The sequence below is a fragment of the Squalius cephalus genome, assembly GCF_949319135.1.
Source record: "Squalius cephalus genome assembly, chromosome: 9".
NCBI classification, from domain to species: Eukaryota; Metazoa; Chordata; class Actinopteri; order Cypriniformes; family Leuciscidae; genus Squalius; species Squalius cephalus.
The window spans coordinates 17,035,736-17,058,366 of NC_137130.1; the positions used below are offsets into that span (position 1 = coordinate 17,035,736).

Below are 22,631 nucleotides of genomic sequence, written 5' to 3' on the forward strand. Positions count from 1 at the left end.
ATGAATGCTCTGTTGTGTTATTATGTGTTGTCAAATGCCATTCATCATTACAAAGGAAATTAAGTGATTTATGAAAAAGGGTTGTTATATGTTGAATATTCATGTATTGTTTGGCATTGTTATTAGTATGCATATGAGCAGACCTCACATTAATATTTGCAGTGTCGTAATGTTCAGCTCAGCTGAGCACAGCACATGCACCAAAACCTCAGGTTAATGTCAGATCAGAGAGAGAGAGAGAGAGAGAGAGAGAGAGAGAGAGAGAGAGAGAGATGCATATTCATATTTTTCAGCAAGATCTGGAAAACAACATAATGAAGTGCCCACTTTACTTTCAGAAGAGTAGGAACACTCTTATATTTCATTTTCTCTTCATCATCTTTTCTCTTTCTTTTCTCTTTGTCTTGTTCTGTTCACTCCCTCGGCTGTTGTATTAGAAACACCCTCGCAGCAGCATATTTTTTTTTAATGTAATTTCTAATATAACAATATATATAGCATTATAAATGTGTATTATTATTTTTTTTTTACAAATGAAAATATGAAAAACGTTATTAGATTTGCGATGTTGATAACTATGGAACTTTCTTCATTTATATTTAACTTTTTCTTTATCATAATTTGTCTTTTTTTCTTATTCTTGTCTTATTCTGTTCTCTTTTTAAGACCTTTTCATGTTGTAATTATAGCTGCCAAGTTTTATTTTATATTACATACATTAAAAAATTCACCATTTATACTGACTGCTGCAGCAACAATATTTGATACATATTATACATTTTTTTTTTTACATTTTTAAAAAGGGTCTAATATTATTGTAAGAAATATTATTAATAAATAAAATATATTCATAATATAATACCATTGTATTTCAATATTATTAATTATACTGTATTAAATTATTATTGTTGTCGTTGTAATTCTTCTACATTTCAGCATCCAAAATCATGAGATGAACTGTATTGATAGTTCTATTGGCAGTCATAAATTATTCTTTTACATTTGTTACCGTGTCTGTTTTCTTTAGATGCTTCCTTTCCTTGGTCCTTTGGCTTGTCATAGTGACTGAGTTTACGGCATGTCTGTCTGTCTCCTCGCATTACATCTCTCTATCTCCAGATGTGCACTGACCCCTTTGTGTGTGTTTATTAGCGTACAAATAGACAACAGTAGGAACAGTGACTGAACTGGTGAATTCTGATCCAATTAGTGGGAGATTTGTTGAGTCAACCATATTTCAAAGCAAGTATTCTGATCTGCCGTGTCACTGAAAAGCAGCAGCAACAACAACAACTAAACAATGTAGTATAATGTAAATGATGTATTTATTCAGCAGCTCTTTGAACAAGAAGTTAATGACTTTAAAATAAGTCATGTGTTTGGAGTGAGTAAAAAGCATTTTCATTTTTGGCAGAACTCTTCCTTAATGCAATGCTTTTTAATCTCTTTCCCTTCTTTTTCTTTTTATCCCTCCCTAAACTCTAAATCCCTCTCTCTTTAGAGTTTACACATATTTCTCTCTTTCCTTTAGGCATTTCTTGGATATCCCACAAACCATTTTCTGCTGGCTTGCAGGGGAAGTAATTGATTTTAGAGCAGATGGAACAAATTGTTAATTTTGAGCAGGATTCTCGCACTAGCCCCAAAGAGAAAACCAGTGAGAGATAAGGAGTGAATTGAGAAGGAGTGTGAAAAACTCAATTATGTTCACAGCTTCATCTCTGTTCTGCTGACCCTCATCTACACGCATCATATGAGCCCAGCGTGCCATACTGTGGTCGTGCCAATAGGATCATTATCAAATAACACATGTCCCTGTAGGACTCATCTGATCGCTTGCAATTTGGCAAAACTTCCCTTTTGTTTCTCCCACTCGTCCTGTCATCCTTTCTGGTTTTCCTTTGTCCTTTTTATAGGGTGGAGTGATGGCACCCCACTCTAGGCTAATTGCAGCCTTTTTCTTTCTGTCCCAAACTGAGTGACACAGTAAGCATGCCCTGAAACCATCACCTTCGGGGATGATCAGCTCTGTGAGACAGTGAGACAGAGAGATAGTGAAAATAGTTTAGACATTATATGCTAATGGAGTGACATTGATCCGGAAGGCCTGTGTCTGGAACACGCAGGTGTGTTCACGCCAAGATAAGTGCTAAAATAAGAGGAGAAAAGAAAATAGAGTCAAATAAGGACAGATGAAAAGGAACTTACAGGAAATATTGTTATTTTTATTGATTTTTAACACCCACTGTATGAGATGTATGATGTCCTTACTTGGAGCGATGCAATAAGTGACATGTTTCTAATTCTGAAATGTTTTGCTGGGTAGCTCCAGCCATTGTGAAATGAGCACAACAATTAGTCTTCATTTATCATAACTTGTGTGCTTTTTCAGGGTGAGTCGGTGTGAACTGTGGCGCTAATAGAGTCTCTCGAATGCGCACATCGAGTAGCCGTGCACAGGCCAACGGCCAAGGTCAGGATATTCGTTAAATAATGCATTCAATTTCGTTTTTTTTATTAAACAAACCCCATCGTATACCCCCAGAACACCTGGAATATACAATATGTGTAGCATCGGACCATTCTGTGATACTTTTGCATCTTTTTATATCAAATATCAATTGAATTTCAGCAGATTTTAATTTTTCAAAGAAAGTGTTTATTTTATTTCTCATATCTTTTTAGATAGCTGGTATCAATCTCAGACAGGTTGGTTAAATAGTTTGCCAAGTCACAGTTTTAATGCAATATGAGGAGGAAGAAGGATCTTCCTGAAGATGCAAAGCATGAATTGGTGCAATGTCTTGCAAAAGGTCTATCAAAAGGTTTGTGAGTGATTTAGAGCACAGAAGAATTCAGTCAGATAAATGCTTCTTAAGGAAAGTTATTTTCATGCAGGACAACGCACTACCCCATGCTGCAAAAAACACCACGGCAATAAAACTGTTTAAAAATTTATTTCTAAACCCACTTTAAACATTTCTCTTCATGTGCTTTGGTAAGAGGTGGCAGAAATACAACTTTACACACAACTGCCAGCCTGCATGGAGAGGTTCTTGAGATGGAATAGCAGATTACATGACGTAATTTGATAGTGGAAAGACCGAAGCCGTCTCCAGAGCGCAAACGTAACTGCTCGTGCGCGAGGTAAAAGTGCGCAAGCAGACCCTCTACGGGACAAACCGGATTCCACCATGTCTTAATGTACACAATAATAATATTTTAATATTTTGTAATCCTTTTATTTAAAATATTTGACATGTTTGTTTGCTGCTGTGCGTCCCTGTGTGTGTAATAAGCAGAGTGTACGCGCGTTGTGGACCCGCCTATAGGCGCACATTATTAACGCACTCTTTAACCCTCTGGGGTCTGAGGTGTTTTCTGGGCCTGGAGGTGTTCTGACATGCTCTGACATTTGTGCTTATTTCTGTTACTTGTGACATTTTCATGGCTAAAGTCTGATTACACTGTATTTAGCACAAACTCTGCTACAATAATATATCAGCAGCATGTGTGTAAAAGTTTGTAGTTTTGAGATAATGACGTTTATGCGTGGTTTGTGGAAATACAAAAAACAATTGTCACTGAAATAAGCTCATGAAACCCATACTGATTATTTCTTCAAAAGACTTTTGAAAATTGTATCACGTAGCCTAGAATATTTGCTCCAAAACTATGTGAAAATCACCCTGACTGCTCATTCAGAGAAGACAATATATTGATTTAAAAACTGTAAGACGTGTTTTGTGTAAGAAAGCTTTATGCGGGAGGCGTGATCACATCATTAATATGCATGGCATTCACACCTGAGAAAGACAAAGACACTCCCCTAATGGCTCTATTAGGAGCTATCAGGCCCTATCATTCTGAGCAACCTTGCACAAAGAATGAGGAGATTAAAAAAAGAATGGCTTTTTGATTGTATGGATTTATTTACAACACAACATAATCCAAAGATACACAACAAATGACAAAAAGCACACTATTGAAAACAATGATCCAAAGACAGAGACCTTTGTGCCATTCCTAAAAAACATTGTACATACCTTTAATTTCCAAGGTGTTTGATTTTCACTTTACCATGTTCATGTACAGAGACTCATGTGAATGTTGAAGTCAGCAGGAGTCAGTTGCATCTGGGCCCTGTAAAAAAAAACAAAAAAAAAAAAACAAAAAAAAAACTGTGAACATACTGATATCAAGAGAAACTTTAGGGCTGCACGATTTTGGGAATAGATTTTAGATTTTTCTGGTTAAAATTTATTTTTAAAATTCATAGAATACACACACACACACAAATGTTTCCAACAATAATGAACACCAGGTTTGTTGTGCCTTGTAGGCATAGGCTACGCGCAGTACTGCATAAAATAATAATAACAATAAATTAAGTCTTCCAAAAGATTTCAGTAACAACTACGCTAGAGAAAAATATATTGATTACAATATAAAAATATGAGGCCTATTTTTTGGTGCGTTTTGCTATTCAAACGCACGGCGCGCTCCAAAATATGATACATTCAAATGCAGACCGCACTCCAAAATATGAAACATTCAAACGCACGGTGCGCTCCAAAATATGATACATTCAAACGCAGACCGCGCTCCAAAATATGATACATTCAAACGCAGACCGCACTCCAAAATATGATACATTCAAACGCAGACCGCGCTCCAAAATATGATACATTCAAACGCAGACCGCACTCCAAAATATGATACATTCAAACGCAGACCGCGCTCCAAAATATGAAACATTCAAACGCACGGTGCGCTCCAAAATATGATACATTCAAACGCAGACCGCGCTCCAAAATATGATACATTCAAACGCACGGCACACTCCAAAATATGATACATTCAAACGCAGACCGCGCTCCAAAATATGATACATTCAAACGCACGGCGCGCTCCAAAATATGATACATTCAAAAGCAGAGCTCGCTCCAAAATATGATACATTATGGTTACCATATTATACATATCTACGTTTGAGCAGATATCCACAAACACAGTAACGGTTCAACTGCAATGTGAAGTTTATGCAACAATAACATAAACTAATAATTAAGAATTTCTTACCTTACATCTTTCTTGTCTTCAAATCGCGTTCTTCTTCTTCTGAGGTAAATCCAATGTAAGCTCACGGCATGTACGTCTTCCTAACTCGACGAAAAGCAGAGACTTTGGTGAAGTTTGGTGCTTTGTTTTTGAGGTAACGAGCGCATTCGTGTGAGGCGTGGACGATTTGCATGTCAATCTCTTTTTGCGCGTGTGGGCGTGGTCAAATTAAAAATAATGAGCAAGCGTTTGAGAAGCTGGACATCTTGTTGGTTTTATACAAATTACTTAAGCAGAGAATATTTGTTTTCAGTTTGAATCCGATCATTTAAACGTACACACTTAAATGATTATAAAGATATATGGCTCATAAATGTGTGACAAGTATTCGCTGAGTTTTGTTTCAGTTTATAGACGTGCTCAAGAAAAAAAAGTTCAGCGAGGTGGAGAGGCAGAAAGGACACCCTGTTTATTTTCTTTATTTTACAAAAGCACAATGTTTTGATTTGATTGTAAGTGGACACATACAAAAGTAGAAATATCACAGATTCTTTTTTCATATTTCTTTTTTCTGTATGACCATAAATGACGGAGTAATTTAAGTTTATTGTGCTACAATGTGAAGAAAATCCAGCAAAACGCGCGGGCGTGTTTGTCGACCCCAGAGGGTTAAATAACAAAAAAAAATAAATTGTGCCATTGACTTTAGACCAGGTTTCAGTTGGTCAATGGCGCAGTCTATTTCTGTTGCCTCAAAATTGCAACGTGCCAACAATGCGCCAGAACACACCTCGTTTTCAGACCAGCACGCCCATGGGCGCACAAATGGGCGCAAATGCATTTGCTATTTAAACAACGTGGCGCAGAATGTGAAAATGATAACTGCATCGGACTTAAACTAGCAAAAAACACTTGCATTATGCCTGGTTTAAGATAGGGCCCTTTATCTAACCGGGTTCTTCTGTGCTTTAAATCACTCACAAATCTTTTGACAGTTTGATAATCTCTATTCATTTTTCACAAAATATTAATTGTTTTCATGGCTTTTGCAAGACATTGCACCATTTCATGCTTTTCATCTTCAGAAAGATCTTTCTTACTCCCCATATTGCATGAGAACTGTGACTTGCTTAATAATGTGGAAGAACCTCTTTAAGTAAGGTTTGCATTTACCTAAGTAGACCTGGCAAACTATTTAACAAACCTGTCTGAGATTGATGCCAGTTGTCTAAAAAGATATGAGAAATAAAACAAACAATATCTATGAAAAACAAAAATCTAAATATTTATTGTACTGAAATCCTACTGTCACTTGCATACTGTAATAATATAGAACACAGTGTATATTTCTAAACTCTCAAACAATTTCAATATGTATGCATATATTTGAATAAATTACATTATTAAAATGTACATTATTTATATTATTGCAGTTAATTCAAATAAGAATGCAGAGAAATATACTTTTTTTAATTTTCCAAAGAAATTGTCGGTGATTCTTATCAGTAAATTGAGCTAAAGTGTTCTAGGGTGTTGCTACATGCTTGGTGTTTGTAATTAAGGTTATCAGATTTATTTAGTAATATTATATTGAAGTAATAGTCATACTCGTATTCAGAAATGTTGTCAATATTTATTGCACTGACAAATCGGATGCACAAAACTTGAACTAAACTGATCAGATTAATGACACTATTGTATTTAAAACATAGATTTCCAATAACCTTGAAGCAAGGTGTTATCAATCATGTTGTCAATGCTGTCAAATGCTTTTACCATAGAAACTGGAATCATGGCCAAAGAGCTCAACAGTGACATCCCAATCCCATAAATCACTGGGAATAACATAGAGGAACTCCTCCTAAACTCTCAAACAACTTTGTTTGAATATGTCTAAATCTATTTGAGTAAACATTATTATTATTATTATTATTATTATATTCATTCAAATGTGTTCTACTCATCCTTATTGACAATAGTTTTATAGTTTTATTAGAGAAAATGAATAGGGGGAAAAGTGAAAGAGGTCACTGTAGTCTATTTAACATAAATTGCAGTCAATCAGAAACTATTGGATGTCACATTGTGCCACAAGAAAAAATACACAGAAAAATTACGTGACACTGCAAATGACAGTTTTCATTGACTTTTGTACATGTTTGGAAAGTGGGCAACATATTTTTTTTTCTTTTCTTTTCTTTTATTTTTACGTGCTCTAGTGTATTGAGGCTGACAAGCCAATAATAATTTGCTCAAGGGTTATTGATCACTCTTGGACACCCCTGACCCCTCCCCCCATTTCCTCCGTCTCTCTTCATCGCTTGACTTTCATTGGCTCGTCCCCTTAAGCGCAATCATCCTGCCTTCATTTAATCTCGTCCTCATTAAATTGAGCGTGGTGAACAAACACTGCTATTTACTGCCCTGTCAAGCACCGGTTCCCTAAAACATGCGGCCTGGGGCAGACAAGAGACAGATACAATGCAAGGAAGTAGAAGTGGGAAGTAGAAGGGAAGGAGTGAGAGACAGAAGGGGTTTTATATCTCTACTGTTATTATGGTGATCGATTTGGTCTTTAATTTGTCACCCCAATGCAGCTGCCGTACTGTCCGTTGTCACGGGAACAAGCCATTCTGCCCCTGAGGGTAATTAAGACAGTACAGGACGAAACATGCTGGAAAACAAAAGATGGTCAAAACAAGAGATGTAATATGGAAAAATAGAACAAGATGAGCTAGAGCACAGAACTGATGTACACAGATACAAATGAATAAATTAATGAATGAATGAATTATGCTTATCGGTGCAAAAAGTGAAATATGCTAACATGTCCTGATTTTGCCAAGTTGGACGCATTCCTGGGTCAACATATTTTGTTGATCCTGGAACAACATTCCTGTCTGAAAATTGAGTCCTTACCCTAACTCTACCCCTAAACCTAACCATACCGATAACTTAATGAGCACTTAATGAGGAAATGAGCACTTAACCCTGATTGTAGCCTAGACTTGAGATAAACTGTAAACTTCAAAACCCTCAAATCTGATTGGTTGAATGGAATGTTATTCCAGGATCAACAAAGATGTTGATCCAGGAACATTTTGTATTTGGCGAACTCGGGTTCTGGACAAAGCTAGGATGTTCTAGGTGTTTTCTAAGGTGTTGCTATGTGCTTGTTAGGATGTTCTGGGTGATTTCTAAGGTGTTGCTATGTGCTTGTTATGGTGTTCTAGGGTGTTTGACAGGTGTTTTTTGACAGGGATAGCTCACCCAAAAATACAAATTCTGTCATCATTTAATATCTCTCTCATTCCAAACTGACATGACTTTCTCTCTTCTGTGGAACATAAAACATTTTCTGAACAAAACAAACAATGTTGTCCAAACAATGAATGTCAAGGGGTACAAAATAACACTGGGGTACAACATATCTTCTCTTATATTTCACAGAAGAAAGAGTCAAATACAAGATTTGCCAGATATTTGTCTGTGCATTTTGAATAGCCAGTAAATTATTTCATTTATTAAAATATTGCAATTTCCAGTGTCTTCAACTTATATCTTTGTTTCCCCAAAAATGAAGATTTTGTTTGTTCATTGCTTTATTTGTAAATATTGTTTTCGCAATATTCCAATTTTTGCATAAAATATAATAATATTGTATATACTGTATAGTACACTACCACACAAAGGTTGTAAAAAAGAAGTATCTTTCCCCCAACAAGGCTCCAGTTAAAACAGTAATAATATTAATATTTTTCTGTAAATTGTCAGATTGTCTTTTTATATAAAGGTCTTTGTCACTTTTGACCAATTTAATGCATCTTTGCTGAATTAGACTATTAATTTCTTTAAAAAATAATGATATTACTAACCCCAAGCTTTTGAATGGTGGTGTAGTAATAATTTGGATGGAAACATAATTACATTCTTGTCCCTTTATGGCTTGGGTCCCTCCTTCAGTGTAACCCCGTGGGACTTTTTTCGCCCATTTTCCAGGCAAAATGTTCTAGTACACCTCTTCTGAACAAACTGCTTGTTTTTAGGTATTATTCATGTCTGTAGCACAGGATGAGTTACATTAAGCATGTTAAAAGTATAGACACAATAACAGTGAGACTTGCTGCAGTTGGCACCACTAGTAACAGTTAAAATGAATATCCACAAAATAATAGAACAGGCCTAAAACGTAATGCATAATCACCATAGACCTGTTATGTCTGTCAGTCATGTGCATTAGAGAAGGCTAAAAAAATTGAACAATAGAGAAGAGCATGCCTATCTCCGATAACTGGCAGTCATCATGGGCCGCAGTATGCAAATTGCCTCTCGCCCTTTATTCTAATTGTCAGACATTCGGTGTGAAAGGAACCATAAAATGTCACCCTGCAAAAATGCAATAGCAGACCAATCGAATGTGTCGCCCTGGGTCAGCAGTCCTATCTGGGTGAGACAGAGCTTTTTTCCCACTGGAACAGCTGGAGGATCTTCTATCAATAACCGGCTGCCAGCTCCCTCCGTTCTGTAACGCACACCTGTGTCCTCCTATTGTCCATATTATTGAAGACCTACATAAGCTGTGCTCCGTCAGGGTCACGTGTCTCCATTCACACTCTCTTTACAGCGTCCTCGCATTCTCATGCGCACCGTCTGGCAGATGTGTGCGGCGCAGCCAGAGGGGTTTCAGCGGTGGATGAGGTCATTCGTCAGAGCAGGTTTGGGTGCGGGCATTAACACCTGGATCCTCTGGCTCGGCAGAATGTGCGCAGCTTAATGAGGGATCATAATTAAAAGCGATAGCCAGGATGCCGCCAGCGCCGGCTCGATGCTGCCAACTCGAATCGGCAGAAATGCGCAGTAAACGACACAATCCAGAAAAATCATGTTACCTGCTGACATTTTGTAAGCCGAATGCCTCAGCTGAGATCATCATAACCGCTCTTGCCCCTTTCATTGAAAGTTCTTTTAAAAGAGCTTTAGCTTAGGATCTGGCATGAGGAACATGCCCAGGGTGCCAACATCCTCATCTGCACAATTATTCTCACCCGGCAAATCACAATGAAAGGCTCACATTTAAAGAGAAAAACATTCAAAGAATCAGGCTGACAGCTTCCCACACACCCTCATTTTCACTCTGCCCTTGAGCCTGTGAGTCTGGATGCCAAACCGAATGTCCTTGAGTTAAAAACATCACCCCTCGCTGAATAATTCACAGTATAGTGGGGAGAAGATATGAGAAAGATTGCTTATTCACAATCAATTAATCAGAGTGGATTTACTGGAAGTCGGCTGGCCACATCCGTATAAGTATTAATGTTTTACATACAAGGTCAATAGACTCTGATGTGCTGATGTTAGAGGGTTTCGCACATGTACAAATCTTGAATATTTATGGCTGTTGCTCTTTTTAAATACTTACTGCTGCAGTAACCTTTTTTGAGTTTTCCACTGTCTCTGACTTATAACTTTCATAGTATGTACTGACTATGATTAATTCTTCTGTTGATTAAATACTTTTTGTTGGTTTAGAATACTTTTCAAAAAAGATTTTTTTATTGTTTTTGAAAGAAGTATCAAGGCTGCATTTATTTGATCATAAGTACAGTAAAAACAGTAATATTGTGATATATAATTTATTACAATTTAATTGAACTGTTTTCTATTTTAATGTATTTAAAAATTGATTCCTGTGATGGCAAAGCATCCAGTACCCCAGTCTTCAGTGTCACATGATCCTTCAGAAATCATTCCAATATGCTGATTTGGTGCTCAAGAAAGTTTCTTATCATTATCAATGTTGAAAACAGACTGCAGTTGTGCTGCTTCATATTTTATATAGAAACAGTGTTACATTTTTAAGGATTCTTGGAAGAATAGAAAGTTTGAAAGAACGGCATTAAAAAAAAATATATATATTCCTATATATTTCTGACCCCAAACTTTCAAATGTCAGTGTACTACTTGGCATTGACCTATAAAGTGTTAAGTTTAATATAACGATGAGGAACAACTTTCTCTGAACTTACAACACTTATGTTTCACACTAGACGTGTAAGCAGCATGACTGTATATATGTAGTTTACATTATAAAAGTAATCTTAAAGTTAAGATATACCTCTAGTTTTAATTATTTATACAACTTCCTTTGAAGTTTGGGCAAAAACTCTTGGCAATGGTGTGTTTTCATGAATTATATTTATTTTTTGACTGCGCTGAATGTCATATGGTGACTGTGAAACACGTAATACCTCACTTATATGATGTTATGGTGAAATGTAGTATTTTTCGTGTTAACTCGGGTGTATTTTGACCAAAAACACTTGCACTGTGGCTTTAATTCAGTGTGAGCAGGGCAGGAAAAATAGACTCAGCGGCAAAACGATCACGGCACTGCCACTTCTGCTCCTGCTACGCACTGCCGCACCGTCCCGCCGTGTAGTGTGAATGCTCTAATCTGTTCAAATGGGCGCTGAAAAAATATGCGCTGCTTAAGTGTCCAGTGTGAAACAGGCCTTACACTTGAAAAGAAATGCCTAGCTCACAGCTTTGTTTCCCCTTTTCTGCTTTCATTTTGAATTTGATAACTCCTCAGCACCTGTGGCCTTATGGGACAAAAGTTTCCTTGTCTTGCACATTTCAGAATCTCAGCAAATGCTGTATGTTTGGCTACTGTGTCATGGATATTGGGTATGATAGCGGGGAGGTTTGCACATTGAGATACAGGGCCACTCCTGTGACCCTACACTCCACTTTTTTTTTTTTTTTTTACATTTCCTGCCACCAATAATCAATACAAAACATAAACAGTGCAGTACGTTATTTGAATTGATTTATCTTTGAGTGCTGTTATCAGACTGGACAAGCAAACACTGTTGAGTGAGCTATATTCCAGTGGGATAGTTTTATTTGTATGATGTACTGTAAGAGTTATTTTTTATCTAGATCACCTGAAGAAAAATGTTTTTTTTCCAGGTTTTTTTTTTTTTTTTCAATTTTATAGATAGGAACAGTGAGACAAGAAATGATATGGAAGGAGATTGGGAAATGATGTATGCCAGATTCCGATTACTAAGGTTACTAATTGTGATGCACTTGTGCATTCAAAAACAGGCACATATGGATTCCGTTCCCAAAGAAAGCCTGAACTGATCAAGTGTGAATGCGATATAAGTCGCTTTAGATAAGTGTTAAACGCATAAACGCATAAATGTAAATGTAATACCATATTCATGTACCATGGTATTTACATGATAGACTCAGGCCCTTATAAAGAATACTACGGTATTGCCATAGTAACACACAAAAAACATGGTGATTTTTTAGTTTTAATTAAAGACACAAGACGTGATGTGCAGGTGTACATGCATACACAGCCGTATGTGAAAAGTCAGTGAAGTAAAATTTGCATATCCCAATCATGGTGTGTTAATTTACAATAATCATTTCCCCCATGCTGACTATATTAGTGCTGAGCTGAGATATAACACACACACACACACACACACACACACACACACACACACACACACACACACACACACACACACACACACACACACACACACACACACACACACACACACACACACACACACAGACACACAGACACACACACAGACACACACACACACACAGGGCTCATAATTTTACATATCTAAAGATGATATTCAGGAGACTTAATTGAGTTCTCAAATCACATTTGTCTCCGATATTTCTGCTAAAATTCATTAGAAGTGATACAAAATAGACATAAATGAGACAACTGTTGACATGAAAGAATAGAGAATTTTGGGATATAAAATAAAAGTGAATAGCATTGCTCAGATGATTTAGTCTTGGATAATTTTCATTTTAATAAAGAAATGTTTGAGTTCATGTTGAGATATGACCTTTGATTGCAGACTGAACATCTGAACACGGCTTGAGATATTTTTGAAATCTCTTCTGAAACACTTTAGGAGACACATGAGAGATTGTATACTGGAGCTCTTTTCTCAGTAGAAATAAAGCTGGATGCTTTTCAATTTGCTCGCTGTATTGTCAAATTGATCATTTTTCTTTTTTATAGGTGGTGCATGGTATGTTTCATATTTCCTAAAGCGATGAAGTGAGGAACATGATTATGAATTCTCAGATTTAGCAGTGTTTTTGTTTGTGTTTTGATTGATTGTTTGAGCAGTGACTGACAGCATCCTTCGCACAAACGCCAGTGAAATATTACCAGATGCAATCAGACTCACAGTGACTGTCATAAAATCTCTCTCAGTCTCACACACACTCACAGATATTCACACATTTGACTGGGGGAGACCCACTAAAAACAGCTTGGTCTGTAATTTAGCATGGCTACATTAACGCCAGTGTTTTTTATTAGCAGCATTGGAAAGAGTTGTTTGCAGGAGAGAAAGAAACCAAATGAAATGTGCTTTGCTTCTCTCTAGCTATACATTTTTTTTGTTTAGTTTCATAAGGTTTCATGAGAGAATAGTTTAGACAGATTCGCTCCCTCTCTGCAAAAACATCTTGCACGCAATTATTCTGTCAATAATTCTACCCCTTTTGACTGACTCATTTCTCTTGCTGTGAACGCTCGGTAAATTGTCATGTTGTTCATCAACATCATTTTCTCTTTATATCAATGGAGGGAGTCTTTAGCTCTGTAGGGAATCCAACAACTCATTTTTATCACTGTGAATGGGTCCTTAGCACAGTTGTGTGATAATTATAATGAAAATCTTCTTTGTCAGTCTATAGACATTATGTGCATTGGAGAGAGAGTATAACAGTAATTGTGTAAAAAAAAATGAAAATTTTATATAAAGGAAAATATAATTGTATAAAAAAAATAAAAATAACCGCTTCAAAACTTCAACCGCTCTGTCAAAGTTTGGGGTTGGTAAGATATTTTAATATATAGAAACTGGGATACGCTCCAGCCTTATGACCCGAAAACCCTATATATATATACAGTATATGACATTTTTTATATTCTTTGTAACATATAGTTAACCACAATGTAAATAGACATGGAGTAAAAGCCACAAAACTTGTTTATTTCATGGGATTTTTAATGAAGCAGAGATGTTGTTGATTTTACACTGAAATGTATTTCAGGAAAATAAAAAGGAGAAATTAATGTTGACAAATTAAGAGGAAATCCATAGTTTTGAGAGTGCATAAATAGCACAAAGCCAAATACACCAGAATGAGTCATGAAACATCACCTTACCTGTGTGCGTGTTTGTGGCGTTTATGACACGGACACCATTAGATTTCAACTCTTCCGTTCAATCTCTCTCTCCTACTCAATCTGAGTCACCACGTCAAACCTGTTGAAGTCTCTCTCTGTCTTTTTCTGACTCATCGCTCTCTCTTTCACCTCCAGACTCAGTGATACTCTGGGTTTTACCTCTGCTCCTCCATCCCATCTTTTCAGGGTCTGAGTCACCAGTCTTTATATTCAACATCTCTTAACTCACTCCATACTTTTCTTCTTCCTCCATTTAGTTTAGCCTTGTTTCACAATGGAGACATCAATTTAGTGCCCTCTTCAAGGTCATTTTGAACCTTGTAAAGCCATGGATGTAGCTATAAATGTAGTTAATCAAAAGAGAAAGTTCTGTCATCATTTACTTACCCTCATGTCGTTCCAAACATGTATGCCTTTCTTTCCTCTTTAGTACATAAAATAAGTTTATTAGGATGTTTTGGGTATTTTGTGTACAATAAAAGTCAATGTTAGTCAGGGTCTGCCAATCTTGAAAATGACAAAACGCATTCATTGATAATGCTCAATCTCATTCTCATTCAAGTCAAATTCCATTTGTATATATCTTTTTCATGTGTACTCAAATATGGTGTGTCATGCCAAGTTTGACATCAATGTTGCTAAATATCATTGGATCTTGTGTGTCTAGTAACTGATTTAAGCACTTCAAATTTCTCCACATGCACAAATGAGATTTGAGAATTATGACGATAGTTCCTTTCAAACAGCGCGTTGATCCCGAGAAATTGGCGTAAAATTGCTAGAGTGCCTTCTGTGTGAACGCAAACACGTCCCGGGATTGATGCCGGGATCGATGCCCGGATGGGGATCTAGTAACATTGCCGGGATCAATCCCAGAACGCGTACTGTGTGAACATAAGCCAGGACCAATGCCGTAAAGGGTGTGTCGTAGTGATGACGCACGTGCCATCACATGGGCCTTTCTACAACCTATGCTACAGCATACGGGGAACGAGCCATTCGGCAAATCCAGCGGCGCTACTGGGGTGTATGGACTCGTCTTCGTGTAGAAATGACGAAGAGGAATTATCAGCAGAACTGACATCTGACAGGAGTTATCACATCCTGACGTCACCTGTCTTTACGGGATGTGTGTGAACGTACTCACAGATTCCGTAAAATCACTGGCAGTGTGAATGAACAAATGGACAAATCCCGGGACACATTATCCGTGTATTTTCCGCAATCTCTGTGTGAAAGGGGCTATAGGGGCACTTAATTTTGTATTTTTTTTTGGACAAAGCTATTCCATGACTTTAGGAAATGGGGAATATAACTTTTTTTTTTTTTTTTTTTTTACTGTAGATATACGAAATAATGACAATCATACAAATTTGGAATGATGACAAAATTATTATAATTTTTTTTTTTTCTTGGGTGAACTGTCCCTTTAAGTAGAAATGCAGAAGTAGCTTGATCATCAATATGGTCAATATGGATTAATGACAGTACTATACGAGTTTATTTCTTTATTTGATTACTGTTAGATTGTGACACTGGAAGATAACCAAGGCTTCAGAAATAAGGCTAAGAAACACTTTTTGGTGCACAGGAAAAAATTGCTAAAGGAACGTTTTACAGAGGCCCTGTTGCTATATTGAGCCTGTGGTTTATCTGCTAGTTGATGTTCATCTTATTAGCAAGCCTAAGTGCAGTCGATATATATAGCATGTGGTTTAATCTGGGGAAGTTTGTGCATTGGTCTCTTGTGTGTGCTCTCTGTGTCCATCCCAGGCACTATTGAACATATTAATTCCTGTACATGTGGGTTGAACGCCCATGTTTGTAAACACAATTTAACTAAGCGCAGTTAAGAGTCAATCAAGCATGCAGAACAATTACACCTATGACCAATCCCCCTTAAACATACATACACTCACACACTTGCTGTAACAGTCCTTTCTTGAGTGTCCATCATCATTAACCACTGTCTGTGTAAAATCCCTTGATGTTTTATTAGTGATTTTAGGGGTTTATTCTACAACGTTCTGTCTTTTTCCTTCCTTTGAACTGAGGGTGATCATATAGGCCATTAGGAAGTCTATGTCTATGACTGTTTGATTGCTCTGTTGAGTTCCTGTTGTTTAAAGCTTCTGTATAGCATGCATAAAATGTCTCTGCTGCCTGGCAGATATCACGGAAATAGATTAGATGTCCTGAGAAATCACACCTTTCTCTGTGACAGTTCTAAAAAAATCTGAGCATGGCCCACGCATGTTACCCAAAAAACCCTGGAGGCACCTCTCTGCCTGTCAGTCATTTTGTATGTTTGGGTATATTGACATGTCTCTGGACAGTGGTGTTTCAGAGAGAGACTGTATGGTTGAAAGGAAGTTATTATTGTGAAATTTGTATAATCTGCTGGGTTTTGAACCTGGGAGCGTTTGCATTGAAAACAAAGATCACGACACGTTCACATTTATGCATTTGGCTGGTATTTATTTTTATGGATGTAATTTAATGTAAAGGCTGGATACGAGACCGCAAGCTTGTTTGTTGTCACCTAAACTACAGTTGTGCATAAGACATGTGGAATATATACACTACAGTTTTAATACAATTTTAATTTTAAATGTATTTTTTTTTTTTTTAAGAATTCTATCATGCTCACCAATGCATTTATTAAACTACAGTAAAAACAGGAATATTGTGAAATTTGATTACAGTTTAAAATGTACTATTTTAATATATTTAAAAATGTAATTTATTCCTGTGATGGCAAAACTGAATTTTTAGCAGTCATTACTCCAGTATTCAGTGTCCTTCAGAAATCATTCTAATATGCTGAATTGGTGCTTATTATTATAAATTTGGAAACTGGGATCTTTTTTTCAAGATTCTTTAATGAATAGAAAATTCAAAAGATCAGAATTTATTTTAAAATATAAATAGTTTTATTTGAAATCTTATAGTAAAACCTTTTGTAACTTTTGTATGGGTGTCTTTTCTCACACTTTTCATCAGCTTAATGCATTCTTGCTATACAGACCTCTTCTGTGTGTGGTCTGAACTATACTGAATGAGTTTGACCTTGTTTCTGTCTTGAAAGCATTTCCCTCCTTTGTTATTATCTGTATTTTACTGTCTTTTGAAGTGATCGGACACAGCTGTGTGCATACACATTTATAGATAAGAGAAGAGACAAATGGAATCATACACTTTCTGTTCCCACCGTCTTGTTCAATTGGTGTGTGTGTGTGTGGACTGCTGAGATAAGTCATTAAGCTCATTCCTAGAGGAAGATCTGTTTAAAACTGGGTGAGGAGCTGCTTTTAGAGTCTAATCTGTTAATGTCACTTTATGAGTCCATTTACTCGTGCCACAGATTTACTGTCTCTCTTTTTCTTTCTTTCAGTAATACACACACAAAAGTAGGTAAAAATATACTTGAGCCGCATATTGTACACTTTATGCTGTCTGTCTGTCTAATCCAACTTGCTGTATGGAAAGTGTTGAAAGTGCATATGACCATTTACAACCTTCAAATTTCGAAGCTTTTCGAACTTTCAAATATCAGAATTTAATTGTAAATGACTGTCCTTTTTTCCTTAACTCTGTGATGTCATCAGTCTGGGACGGCCGGGAGTGGACTGTCATTGTCAGCATGAGAGTGGGGCGGCAGTTCTCCAACTGCAGTTTCTCATCAATGAGGTACCGAACACCCACACACACATGCAGGCACACACATATTACAGCCCATTTTCATGTGCGCAGCATATGCAGAAAGCACGTAGGAGGGCAGAGTGCATATGTGTGTTTTAATTCGTATTTTAGGATAGACAGCGTGTGTATGTGAATACCGCATGTGTAAATGCATGCTCAGCTCTGCAGAGGAATACGTTTAGGTCAAGAGCTTCTCTTCCTCTCTTCCCTGTGGTGTTAATGCAGTCAGTCATTATTTCCCTTCAGACGTGTCAAGTGCTGAACGTTTCTCAGCCTCTCTGTCTCGCTCTTACGCACACGCTCCACATCAACTCATGAATAACAAGAAGTTAGAGCGTTAACTGAAGAAAAGTGTGAGAGTTGTCACGAGGGCCATTTTGGACTACAGCAATTTAGGAACTCTCCACTTTTTCATCTCTACCTATTATTGTCTTCTTTCAATTTCCTATCAGCCCATATAAACATCTCTGAAGTCAGTAGAAAGTGGCATTCACAAGCTATTTTACTTTTGTAATGAGACGTTTTTCAGAGTGAAGAAGAACATTCAACAGAAAAAAACATTTAGGGCTTGATTTGATCCGTCGGGAATTCATTGGTCGGTGAAAAGTGGAGCCTGACCGGAATGTGAGATGGCAGTCAGTTGTGGAGATGATGAAATCTTTGCCCCAGGAATCAGACCATTTATATTTTAGCTTCTTACCTGCTGAGATGAGCTTAGATGAGAACTGAGATGGTACTGAGGACGGTGAACGTGATTTCACCAAGTGCAACATGTTACTGGATCAACATCTTTGTTCAGTGTTTCCCACAAGATTTTTGTGAAATTGTGGTTGGTGGTTCTCGTCCCTCTATGGGGTCCGGGTGCATGCCCCCAGAATATTTTTTTTTTTACATTTTGAAGCTAAATTCATACATCTGGTGCACTTTGAGAGTTCAAAATTCAAATATTCATTGTGTAAATTGAACAAGGTCAGTGCAGTGTCTCAGTCTACATTAAACTACATACTGTTACTACTACTATAATATTGTTCCTATGGCTGTATAGCCCTATATTGTAAAACAAATGCACTGAAAAATAAACGAAACTTTCATAATTAGTTTTGTCCTTTTTTCTATACATGCAAGTCTAGTTAATGAATGGGAAGTACAGAAATCTATTTGTGGTGGTCAGTGTTGATATTGTTGCGGCCCTCCACAGATAAATCATTGTATGGGAAACACTGTTGATCCTGGAATAACTTTTCAAATAACTCATCAGATTTGAAGGACAAGTTTACAGTTTATGTCAAGTTTAGGCTTACAACCAGGGTTAAGTGCTTCTACGTCAGTGTTATTCATCAATCATTTCCCTTTGATTTTAGCGTTAAGTTATGGGTAGGGTCAGGTTTAGGGGTAGGGTTAGGACTCAATTATTGGACAGGAATGTTGTTCCAGGATCAACAAAACATGTTGATTCAGGAACATGTCTTACTTGGCAAAATTATGGTGACCATTTTTATACTTGCTGATTATTTATTAAATTAATGTTAAGCAACATTAAATTATTGTGTGATATCAGCTAGTGGCAAGATTTCATAAAGGCTGTATTACTGTACCTAAAGCAGTAGTATGACTCTGAAATGATACCTAAATAGATATTTTGCTATTGGTTAACATTACTTTGCCTTGGTGATGTCAGCTAAAAAGGAATGTTGCTTCAGATTAAGAGAACATAAATGCATTTTGCTAAAAAAAAATTTCTTTGGAATGACATGCTCTGATGAATTGATCACAATAAGACACAGACATTATAACGCATTTAAAGTCATCTCATTTAGTGAGACATGAGACTGTAGGAATTGATTGGACAAATATTCTTGACATTTTATCCTGAGGTGCATTACTCAGATATTACACTTTAGAGATTCAGCTTTCATTCATACTGATTTCATTAACAACACTGAGTTATCAATGTAAATAACATTCATTACAAGGGATGGTACCTCACTAACTAGATGGTTGCATTCATACAATAAATCCCACGTCTTCTCACTTTCAGTAGATTACAGCACATTTCTCTCTCTAATTACATTTTCTTATAGTTAACACGCAATCAAAATAACCCTATTAACTTTTAATGTATGTTCCAGATCTTATTGTGAATATGATCCATCATGGCATGTAAATTCAAAGAAAAATGGTTTGTCTTACAACAGCTTTCCTTTCCAGCTGACATCTCTTAGGCAATTCAGGATATTGCATAATATTATCCAACTGCCAAAATAGCTGTTTATGTTTTGTTTTAGCGAACTCTCATCAGTGTTATTTTAGTGTTATACTATTATAGTATTTATTACTATTCCTAAATTATTTTAATATTTGAAGGTTTCATTTTAATTTTAGTTTAATTTTAAGCCCTTTTGTTAAGTGCTTTTGACGTTTTATTAGTTTAAAAAAATCATATTTAACTTTAATTTAATCATTTAGTACTTCAACTTCAGTTTCTAATGCAACATCTCTAATTTTCAGGGTTTTTTTTTAAGTAAATGCTTTTCATCTAATATTTATATTTTATTTTATTTCAATTAGCGAAAACCAATTGTAATAATTTTAGTTTCAGTTAACAATAACATCCCTGGCCCTCATTTGTTCTGGCTTCATTGATATGGAAAACACAGATATATATATATACATAGATGCCTCATTAGTGGCTGTTTCTGTGGGTCCCTATACGTAAGCCGTCCGCCATGTTGTAATGGTCAAAGCCGGTCCGTGAATATTCAAGAGCAACCATAGTTAAGTACTGTATGAATATTTATATATGAAATAGACTTCAGCAGATGAAACATTCACAATACAACAAGATGGGGGGTCAGCTAACACGACATTAAAAAGTTACCATAGTAAAAGTAAAAACATTAAAACTAGTAAAAACATGAGTTAATACATGTAAAAACACAGACCAACACTCACCTGTGAAAGGTTATCCCATTTCTTCGGGAGTTTAAATCTCGGGGGTTTCACAACGAGAAGCTGCACAATGTTGTGGCCTCATTGATTCTTACTGTGAGTGACGACACGCTAACAGCGTGGAACATGGCATCTACGTATATATCTATGATGCAAACACTCATTTTTGGTAACACTGACTTACCATCTAATCAAATCCCGAAGAATTCAATTCACAACCTACTTTGTTTTCTTGTTGAAATCTTCACATAATGGAAGTAAAATGGGAATTCACACTGACTTCAAAACAGCACAACTAAAGTTTCCTCTTGATGTCTGTTTTTCTCTGCCTTTGTCCTTTGGTGCTCTGGTGCAGTCTGTGTTTACCTAAACACCATCTCCATGGAAACACAGTTGTCAGTCATCTGAACTAAACTAGGATTCAGTGCACTGAGAGAAACAGACATTAGAATAAAGATGGAACCAAAACTACACAATCATGAGGAACATAAACTTATAGACTTATATACTTGCTATTGGCATATGATCACCCTCAGATTAGGCAGTGATTTGATAAAACATGTTCTGATTAATATGTTCTCATCCAGAACCTGAAATGTCACTCATTGTTCCAGGTTACCAGCTGAATTATTTGCTTCCTGAACATTGTACGTGGCTTTGAATAGAAAATTCGATACAGACTTCAAAATTATACACATGGTAAATTATACAGTATAGGCCTTCCAGATAAACCGGGTCAGAAAGACTTTTGTCATTCTGACTTTCACACTCACACTTTAGACACTTTCATCACTTTTTGCTCTCTCTCCTTGTTCTGTCCTCCATTAACCATGAACACCATCCTGAGCTCTGTAATACATAGAGCATGGCTTTTCAGACTATTGCGGTCTCTATCCAAGGAGGACTTTAATATCATGAAATATGCATGAAATGCATGGGAAAACAGCAGAGTTGTACAGACTGAAACATATCAATGTGACAAAATAAATTAAGGTTTATCATTTCCCTGCAACTATATGAGTAAATTCCTATTTCATTTGTGACTTGGAAGAAGCATCATATGCCACATCATTTTCTACATCATAGAAAGTGAATAAAAGCAATTCAAGTACAGGTCTGAGAAGTTTGTTATTAGGTACATAGTATATATAGTGCATGATTTTTAGGTCAGAAATAGAAAACTGACTTTATTTAACTGAATTAAAGGGTGTTAAACACTCCAAGGGTGTTTTCAGTCACATGAAGAAGCAAAATGGTTGATATCATCAGCTGAAATAAAACACCAGTCACAAAATTATACAATGGATTATAACTTACAAAGAAGGAATTGAACTGCCTTTGTTAGAGAACATTCTTAATGGTGTAAATTTGCCACCTCATTGCAGGGAATGAGTGTTGTTGTTACACTTATGTATCCATAGGGGGCGCTGGTCACAGCCTGTGCGGACGACACGCTGCATCTCTGGAACTTACGACAGCGACGTCCGGCTATCCTACACTCTCTCAAATTCAACAGAGAGCGGTGAGTATAGCTACTAATATAACTCAGTTTTTATATATTTTTTCAGGAATTAACCGAGCACACATAATAATTCAAGTCAAAAATGAACTTCCCAAAGGTCTTATATTTTACATCGAAAGTGAGAATCCATCTGAATATTTCAACTTG

At 36.5% G+C, this 22,631-nt stretch overlaps 1 protein-coding gene across 10 annotated transcripts in view; it reads left to right on the top strand.

Annotated features, from left to right (window-relative positions):
- stxbp5l (syntaxin binding protein 5L) overlaps positions 1 to 22,631 on the top strand; it is a 135,158-nt gene that overhangs the window by 38,225 nt on the left and 74,302 nt on the right. For all 10 annotated transcript variants that reach the window (XM_079881592.1, XM_079881596.1, XM_079881594.1 and 7 more), the window contains exons 3-4: positions 17,920 to 18,001; positions 22,384 to 22,484. In XM_079881592.1, the coding sequence (XP_079737718.1) occupies positions 17,920 to 18,001; positions 22,384 to 22,484 (183 nt within the window). The remainder of the gene's footprint in view (positions 1 to 17,919; positions 18,002 to 22,383; positions 22,485 to 22,631) is intronic.